At 38.2% G+C, this 10,162-nt stretch overlaps 1 protein-coding gene across 1 annotated transcript; it reads left to right on the top strand.

Moving 5' to 3' along the window:
- The first annotated feature begins 280 nt into the window (after positions 1-280).
- Positions 281-1,583, top strand: LOC134681876 (uncharacterized). Its single transcript, XM_063541521.1, has 2 exons — positions 281-399; positions 940-1,583. The coding sequence occupies exons 1-2, from the start codon at positions 307-309 to the stop codon at positions 1,528-1,530; spliced, it is 684 nt and encodes a 227-aa protein (XP_063397591.1). The 5' UTR covers positions 281-306; the 3' UTR covers positions 1,531-1,583.
- The last annotated feature ends 8,579 nt before the right edge of the window (positions 1,584-10,162 follow it).

Below are 10,162 nucleotides of genomic sequence, written 5' to 3'. Positions count from 1 at the left end.
TCGGTAAAATCCGACATGGCGGACATTGTACTAAAATAAGCTTATTTTTAAAGGAGGGTATTGCTACTATCATTAAAGGACACCGGCCACTTCAAACAATCATGTGTAAAATAAAACCTTTATAGTTAATAAAATCGATATCTTCATGTTGTTATGTGTATTTCTTATCAGGGAATGTGATAATCAGTAATGTATACACAGATGGCCTTGATCGCCCTTGTATGCATATTTTCAGACATGATAACGAGGCTCACGGCTATGACATTGGGATATCCGGGTGCAAAGGCAGCTCTAAAAGATGACGCCATGCCCGACATTCCTGTAGTTGTAGATGCAGAAAAAGGACCATCTTCTCCTAAAAAGCCTAGGTCGGCCTTCGAAAAAAGACAGAAACGTCAGGTACAATTGATTCTCTTTATTATCCATCGAAACTTTTGTGAAAAATATGTTCATGGTTATCTGTATGGTTTTAATTATTATTATTTATTATATTTGTATATCTTTCTTCCCGTTTTGGTTCAAGTAAAAATTGTCAAAGCATTTATTTTATTTACATGAAAAGGTATATACATCCATTTACATTATATTACGATCCAATAAAACATTATCAAAGTCATACTCAAATGTTCAGGACTTCTGGGATTTATATTTTTCTCGTAAACTTTTTTTTTATGAAATAAGTCGCTTGTAGAAGAAGTCCGTATATTGACATTCTAAATCTATTATAAAATAAAATAAACGAGTAAAGGTTTCGTGAGTCTAACTAAAGAAAACAAAAACATATCAATTATTCAATTCCACAGGAAATCTACGACCCGGTCCTTTCCCGAATACAACGACCAAAAAGGTTAATTTACGGGATATATTTTTTTTTTATACATTCATGTATGATTTATTTATGAAAGCAATTTTTAAAATAAAAATTTAATTTCACTATAGGTTCTTCAAGAGGCCTTTAATGAATCATTAGATAAGTCCGTCGACTCCATTGACACTGAAACTGAATCGCCACCCGCACCTGACAGTATGGAGATTCAGGAAGAGGAAGAAATTCCGGTAGATATACCAAAAACATTTGTGTCAAAATCTTTTAACACCGATTACACAAACATGAAAATACAGAAAAATCAAACAGATCCCATTCCGCAGAGAACTAGAAGAAACCAAACATTAAAACCCAAGAGAAAGTCTAAAGGCATTCAGTGTAACCCTTCAGATATTGATTCAGCAAGTAAAGTCGCCACATCGAAGACAAGAACGATAATCGGAAAAATTACAAGCAGTAGCCTTGCACCGGCAGCGACCGAACAAAACAAGGATGACAATGATGAGATTGATGATGATGAAGATGATGTAGATGAATATGATAATGATCCGGATTATATTTATAACGAGTCCGAGGAAGAAGATGGAGACGATGAGTATGGATCTGACGATGAGGAAGAAACAAGCAATTACAGAATGGAAGAATGTAATGATCCAGTTGAAGAAAAGTATTACATGGTCTCTGAAACAGCACTATTTCAGTAACTATCAGTATGTAGAGAGTGTAACAATCGATGCATTCCAATTATTGAATTCAGTAGAGGGACAATGATATCTACATCTTCTGTATGTGCTTTTGGACACGTCTACAAGTGGAAATCCCAAAACTGTCATGACAGACTACCATGGGGAAATCTTTTGCTTGCAAGTGCCATAATGTTTAGCGGGAATAATACAGCCAAGATTGTAAGACTGTTTGATCAAATGAAACTGAAAGGCATTAGTGAACGCTCGGTTAGAACCTTTCTTTGATGCTGCTAATGGATACAATACATAAGACATATGTCTTTAAAAGCATTACTTCCGGTTATTGTCGAACTGGCGGACATGAAACATCATTATTTTACTTTAATATTCAACTTTATTTCAAAATGTAAAGAAACTGGGTTTTTTTGTGCTGGTCAGTTACCATTTGGTTTTGGCTTTAAGTTATCTTCTAAACCACCTATTGTATTCTATAGATAATGATTAAATACAAAGCTAACACTTCCGGTATATAAAACCAATTTGGAGTAAATTTCAAAGATGAGTCCTCAGTCCATATCTTCGAAATAGAGCTTTTATTTGGATAGATTGATGAAAATAAGATAAAATCACTGTAGTACTAAAACATCTTTAAAAGTACAGATCATTTATGGCCGCAAATATTCACAATCGGAAAGCTGATTTTCCTCATTTACTAAGACAGCGGCGGTATTGGTTTTTACATCAATAATGTACAAGCTCCTGATAAGGTGAAGAGGCCTCACAAAGAGTTGTCCAAAGGGGTTCCAATGTTTCATATTTTTCCCGCCATTATAAGCGTCTGGAATAGAAAGCATAGAAACCAAATCTCAAGCTTGTGGTATATTGCACGTTTTACATGATGAAAAACATTAGACCGAGTCGTTCAAATATCATCAATAAGTCTTTCCACTTTCAAAAACATGTTTTCTTGCTTCGAAAACCCCATCTGATAAGTTTGTTCGATCTTACTACAAAACCACGTATCGTTTTATCAATGGCATTATCAAATCCATATCTGGTGATGTTGGCTGATCAATCATCATTCTAAATCATTAAGTCACATCTTCAAACGCCATCCATGTCAACAACGAAGTTCCCTTTCAAGTAAACGTGCACTTGAAAGGTCACGGATAGATTATATCTAAGGCTTTTTCCACTTCCAAATACAAGCCAAAGTTCATCTGCCCCCCCATGTCACGGAATAATGACACAGCAATGACAGCAGCATCAGTATCGACTGTTCAAGTCATGAGTCAGTTAAGTCTGTGAATCACTGCATCAGACACATGTTTTTTTTTATATTGATTCTATTGTATAAGCCTATTCATTTTAACATGGGGCTAAACTTGAAACACCATCATGTGGTGAATAACACAAAACATCCTGAGCATTTGTTGCTACAACTAACTCTTCCTCAAAATCTATTGAGCAAGCGCATGTGAATAAAAACTAAAAAGTTCTTTCTTAATGTCGTCATCTCTCAGAAAACTTTACCAATTTTGAGATTTGTTTCGAGTCTGGATTCGTCTTTGTATTCTCTTACCCCTAAGTGTATTACTTTTTGCTTGTGGCAGCATTCAAACTACCGGTATTGTCAATATATGCATTCATCCACTGTTACAGTTTCAAGTTGTTTCATAACGAGTATGCTGATAGGGTATTATGCCCTTATCTTAAAAAGCATTAAACTATTATGATAAAGTCTTGGATGCATATGACAGTTGTAGCAACACATGTTCAGGATATTCTATCTTTACCGCCGTGATGCGTTTCAAGTTAAACACCATATTAATACATATGTATCAAAAGACTGACAATAGAATCATGGTGCATGTGTCTGATGCAGTGAAACACGAAATTAAACAAGACTTAGTCATTATTCGAACAGTCGTTACTGATGATGCTGTCATTACTGTTTCGCTATTCCGTACCATAGGGGTAGACAAACTATGGATTGTGTTTAAGAGGAGGAAAAGCTTTGGATAAATATATTTAAATGACCTTCCAAATGCACTCGCGATTAGGGATCACACACAAATATTGTGATCCATTTTCCGGTTGTGATACGGTTCTCTGTTTTCTTGAAAAGGGGGAAAAAGACTGTTTGGGAGACATTGATAGCATTTGAAGGTGTGACTTTAACTTAAAGAATGATAATTGATCCGCCTAAATCACCGGTGTTTACTGTAAGATAGCAAAAAATAATCATATGGGGTTAGCATGGTTAACAAAGCAAGAAATATCTATTTACGCAAAAGGGTAGACGGTTAATTGAGGTTATCAACTTAGTCTAGTCTTTTCCAGCATGCAAAATGTACAATATACTAAGACACGTGTTTAGGGGACGAGCCTGAAATTGGCTCGTATGCTACCAAGTCCAGGCGCTAATGGATGACGACGGGACAAAGAGGATCACTTTTAAAAAACTCTTTCTGAGGGCTCATCATGTTGTCAGAAGCTTGCACATTGTGGATGTAAGAAAGGTTGTCGCGGTTGTTTTTATGAGGAAAATCAAGTCTCCCGTGCCCTGCGTCGTGTGCATGTGGTGGTAACTGGGAATTTACAAGGTTTTTTTGCCAAATAGTGGTAATTTTTAAAAGGTTTAGTACTTAAGTGATTTTATTTTGATTAAATCAATCTATCCAAAGCTCTACATCGAACATATGGTGTGAGGACTCGTCTTTGACATTTACGCCATATTGGGTTTTTTTTACCGGAAGTGTTAACTTTGTATTTAAATATTAACTCCAGAATATGAAAAGTGGTTTAGAGGATAAATTAAAGCCTAAAGTTAATGACCACCACAAAAAAAAACCCACTTTCTTCACATTTTGAAAAAAAGATAAATATCAAAATAAAAAAATGACATATTTATGGCCTCCATTTTGAATATAACCGGAAGAAAGGATTTTTAAGACATATATCTTATACATCGTATCCCTTGGAAGCATCAAAGAAATGTTCCTGTACAATTTAATGATAGTAACAATACGTTAAAACACATTTCAATCCCCCTCCCTAAAAAATAAGCTTATTTTAGTCAATGTCCGCTATATTGGATTCTACCGAAAGTAGGGTTTTTAGAGACATTTTATCTATATAATATATCCAAAAGTATTACATAACAAAGGTTTGTACCAAATATTATTATAGCAGCATGCTGATAGATCCTTTTCACATACTGTGGATTCATTATTATTCGTGGGATACCAATTTTTCGTGGATTTCGTTGGTACAGGCAAACCACGAAATTTGATGTTCAACGAATGACAAATTTTACAAAGGCTTGTACTAGTATGCAGACTTCGGTAAAACCACGAAATTAAATATCCACGAATATGTAAGTTTCCCTGAATCCACGAAAATTGGTACCCACGAAAATAAATGAATCCACAGTACTAGCCTTCTATATTGGGCCGATTAAAGTATGATGTCCGCCATTTTTTATTTAATCGGCAGTGAGACATTTTTTTCAAATGCCTTCTTATCTGAAATAAAAGAGTAATATTTCAGGAAGGTCTATGCCAAGGTTCATGCTTATATCAGGATGTGCACAACTCGTCTGAAATATACTTGTGGCCGCCGGACTAAATGTGATATTCCAATACTATACATTGTAACAAAAAGTGAGATTTTGAAAATTCTTCGAAAAAATACGATCCACTTAGAAGACTTAGCCCGGTCACAATACGAACAAAGAAGCTCATACAGGATCTATGGAAAAGTGGATTGAATTGGGATAAACACGTTTCGGAAAACTCTAGGGATTACTGTAGCAAGCGACTTTGAGAAAGCGACACACAACGTATTTCCGAGATATTATTTCTCCGGTAATTCTATTTCGGAATAGTCTGGTAACAGCGCTTCTGTCTTCTCTTCTCCGATCTGACTGATTTCATTTTTTCGAGATCCGGGTCACGGTATCATAAATAAAGATGATAGTTAAGGCAATATGTACTACAACAACTGTTCAGCCAGTACAATTAAATATAGATATTCGTATTCCAAGGCAAAGTCACTGACAGTACGACGTCGACAATGGACAAGTACAATAAATCGGACGTTATGCTCCCGCGATAGGTTAACCAATAATGGCTAACGAGGAGAATCTCTTAGTATGGCCAGTCAACAATAGTTAATTTCCATTTTTAACCCTCTTCTGAAAAATCTTACGGGTCTAAGGCATCAGTGCTTTTATCCATTTTAAAGGTAATAACTACCTTTGTCCCTGTTATCGTGGCCCTAGTGGAGAATCTTTTAGTTTTGCTAGTCGGCAACAGTTCAATAAACCCCTTTCCCTTTGCTGACTGACTCGTACGGGTCTAGGGCATAAGTGTTATGGGTCATTTTAGAGTCAATATCAACTTCTACCTCTGGTATAATTGTCGATGTGGAGAATCTCTTAGCTTGGCCAGCCGGCAATAGTTCAGTTCGAATTTGTTGTAAACCGGTATCCCATATCCCCATTGTTAACCCTCTACTTACTTACTCATACGGGTCTAAGGTATAAGTGCTATGGGTCATTTTAATTTCAATAAGTACCTCTTCCTCTGGTATCATTGCCTACGGGGACAATCTCTTCGTTTGGCCAGCCGGCAATAATTCATTTCGAATTTGTGATATACTTGGGTACCCCCTCCTTATCCTTTCCTGACTAACTCATACGGGTCTAGGGCATAAGTGCTATCGGCCATTTTAGAGGCAGTACCAACCTCTACCTCTGGTATGATGGTCAATGTGGAGAATCTCTTAGTTTGGCCAGCCGGCAATAGTTCAGTTCGAATTCGTTGTAAACCGGAATACCATATCCCCCCTTTTAACCCTCTACTGACAAACTCGTACGGGTCTAGGGTACAAGTGCTAAGAGCCATTTTAAAGGCAATAAGTACCTCTTCCTGTGGTATCATTGCCCACGTGGAGAATCTCTTCGTTTGGTCAGCCGGCAATAGTTCATTTTCGAATTTGTCATATACCAGGGTACCCCCCTTATCCTTTCAAGACTAACTCGTACGGGTCTAGGGCATAAGTGCTATGGGCCATTTTATAAGCCATACCAACCTCTATCTCTGGTATGATGGTCGATGTGGAGAATCTCTTAGTTTGGCCAGCCAGCAATAGTTCAGTTCGAAATCGTTGTAAACCGGAATACCATATCTCCCCTTTTAACCTTCTACTGACAAACTCGTACGGGTCTAGGGTACAAGTGTTATGAGCCATTTTAAAGACAATACGTACCTCTTCCTCTGGTATAATTGCCCACTTGGAGAATCTCTTCGTTTGGCCGGCCGGCAATAGTTCATTTTTGAATTTGTGATATACCAGGGTACCCCCCTTATCCTTTCCTGACTAACTCGTACGGGTCTAGGGCATAAGTGCTTTGAGCCATTTTATAGGCAATACCAACCTCTACCTCTGGTATGATGGTTGATGTGGAGAATCTCTTAGTTTGGCCAGCCGGCAATAGTTCAGTTCGAATTCGTTGTAAACCGGAATACCATATCCCCCCTTTCAACCCTCTACTGACAAACTCGTACGGGTCTAGGGTACAAGTGCTATGGGTCATTTTAAAGGCAATCAGTACATCTTCCTCTGGTATCATTGCCCACGTGGAGAATCTCTTCGTTTGGCCAGCCGGCAATAGTTCATTTTAGAATTTGTGATATACCAGGGTACCCCCCTTATCCTTTCCTGACTAACTCGTACGGGTCTAGGGCATAAGTGCTCTGGGCCATTTTATAGGTCATACCATCCTCTACCTCTGGTATGATGGTCGATGTGGTGAATCTCTTATTTTGGCCAGCCGACAATAGTTCAGTTCGAATTCGTTGTAAACCGGAATACCATATCCCCCCTTTTCACCTTCTACTGACAAACTCGTACGGGTCTAGGGTACCAGTGCTATAAGCGATCTTAAAAGCAATAAGTACCTCTTCCTCTGGTATCATTGCCCACGTGGAGAATATCTTCGTTTGGCCAGCCGGCAATAGTTTATTTCGAATTTGTGATAAACCAGGGTACCCCCTTATCCTTTCCTGACTAACTCGTATGGGTCTAGGGCATAAGTGCTATGAGCTAGTTAATATGCATTACCAACCTCTACCTCTGGTATGATGGTTGATGTGGAGAATCTCTTAGTTTGGCCAGCCGGCAATAGTTCATTTCGAATTCGTTGTAAACCGGAATACCATATCCCCCCTTTTAACCCTCTACTGACAAACTCGTACGGGTCTAGGGTACAAGTGCTATGGGCCATTTTAAAGGCAATAAGTACATCTTCCTCTGGTATCATTGCCCACGTGGAGAATCTCTTCGTTTGGCCAGCTGGCAATACTTCATTTTAGAATTTGTGATATACCAGGGTACCCCCCTTATTCTTTCCTGACTAACTCGTACGGGTCTAGGGCATAAGTGTTCTGGGACATTTTATAGGCAATACCAACCTCTACCTCTGGTATGATGGTCGATGTGGAGAATCTCTTAGTTTGGCCAGCCGGCAATAGTTCAGTTCGAATTCGTTGTAAACCGGAATACCATATCCCCCCGTTTAACCTTCTACTGACAAACTCGTACGGGTCTAGGGTACAAGTGCTATGGGCCATTTTAAAGACAATAAGTACATCTTCCTCTGGTATCATTGCCCACGTGGAGAATCTCTTCGTTTGGCCAGCCGGCAATAGTTCATTTTAGAATTTGTGATATACCAGGGTACCCACCCCCCTTATCCTTTCCCGACTAACTCGTACGGGTCTAGGGCATAAGTGCTATGAGCCATTTTATAGGCAATACCAACCTCTACCTCTGGTATGATGGTCGATGTGGAGAATCTCTTAGTTTGGCCAGTCGGCAATAGTTCAGTTCGAATTCGTTGTAAACCGGAATACCATATCCCCCCTTTTAACCTTCTACTGACAAACTCGTACGGGTCTAGGGTACAAGTGCTTTGGGTCATTTTAAAGGCAATAAGTACATCTTCCTCTGGTATCATTGCCCACGTGGAGAATTTCTTCGTTTGGCCAGCCGGCAATAGTTCATTTTAGAATTTGTGATATACCAGGGTACCCCCCTTATCCTTTCCTGACTAACTCGTACGGGTCTAGGGCATAAGTGCTATGAGCCATTTTATAGACAATACCAACCTCTACCTCTGGTATGATGGTTGATGTGGAGAATCTCTTAGTTTGACCAGCCGGCAAAAGTTCAGTTCGAATTCGTTGTAAACCGGAATACCATATCCCCCCTTTTAACCCTCTACTGACAAACTCGTACGGGTCTAGGGTACAAGTGCTATGGGCCATTTTAAAGGCAATAAGTACCTCTTCCTCTGGTATCATTGCCCATGTGGAGAATCTCTTTATTTTGCCAGCCGGCAATAGTTCATTTTAGAATTTGTGATATACCAGGGTACCCCCATTATCCTTTCCAGACTTACTCGTACGGGTCTAGGGCATAAGTGCTCTGGGCCATTTTATAGGCAATACCAACCTCTACCTCTGGTATGATGGTCGATTTGGAGAATCTCTAAGTTTGGCCAGCCGGCAATAGTTCAGTTCGAATTCGTTGTAAACCGGAATACCATATCCCCCCTTTTAACCCTCTACTGACAAACTCGTACGGGTCTAGGGTACAAGTGCTAAGAGCCATTTTAAAGGCAATAAGTACATCTTCCTCAGGTATTATTGCCCACGTGGAGAATCTCTTCGTTTGGCCAGCCGGCAATAGTTCATTTTCGAATTTGTGATATACCAGGGTACCCCCCCCCCCTTATCCTTTCCTGACTAACTCGTACGGGTTTAGGGCATAAGTGTTTGGGCCATTTTAAAGGCAATGATATAAATTGTGAATGTTAAGATTAATGACTGAGATTGGTCTCCGTAATTTTGAAGAATTATATGTCATTGAAATAGTACTTGACAGTTTTTATTTTTCTATTGTTTTTATATCTGCAATTAACTATGTTTCTAATTTTTCTGATCTGTTTAAATAGAAAATACTGTCTGTATTGTATGTTTTAGTTTCATGATTGGACTATATTTGTAGACAGCGAACAACGAAGAAATTATGGAATGCCCATATGACCATCAATTCTCTGTAATTCCTAAATTTCTATACTAGTATTCAATCATTTTTTTTATTTATTGTAGCTTACATTAATTCAATAATCACAAAATTTTAATAAGAACTGTTCTTTACTTTATTTGTTTGTTGTAATGTCCCATTAAATTTCTATATTTAATTATATTTATTTCAACGTGTTATTGCTTCAGTTTACATTATTTCTCTTATCACAGAATGTTAAAAGACCATTACTTTGTTTTATATTTATGGAAGCATTTGCATTGTTTTTATTACATTTACAATGTTATTTAAAGACGCAGACCTAGAAGTCCTTGAAGAAGACCAAAAGTTAATTAAGTAAACGCGGACCTCGAAGAAGACACCCATTGACATGCCTGTTTGAAGTAATATCACATATAAATAGGAACGTTATTTAATCATAGTTATCGTTCATAGTTTCTAACAACACTTCTTCGAACGCAAGTCATCTCATGAATATTATTGCCGGCTCATGAATATTATTGAAGGCTGGCCTCATGAATATTAACGCCGGCTG

Source organism: Mytilus trossulus, chromosome 8 (assembly GCF_036588685.1).
Source record: "Mytilus trossulus isolate FHL-02 chromosome 8, PNRI_Mtr1.1.1.hap1, whole genome shotgun sequence".
NCBI lineage: Eukaryota > Metazoa > Mollusca > Bivalvia > Mytilida > Mytilidae > Mytilus > Mytilus trossulus.
Note: the sequence above shows the minus strand (reverse complement) of the source record. Positions and strands in the feature narration are given on the sequence as shown.

Excerpts from the sequence above, each read along its gene's own strand:
- LOC134681876 (XM_063541521.1), top strand. The coding sequence starts at position 307 with ATGCCCGACATTCCTGTAGTTGTAGATGCAGAAAAAGGACCATCTTCT. Across the intron at positions 400-939 it reads AAAAAAGACAGAAACGTCAG|GTTCTTCAAGAGGCCTTTAA; the intron begins GTACAATTGATT and ends ATTTCACTATAG.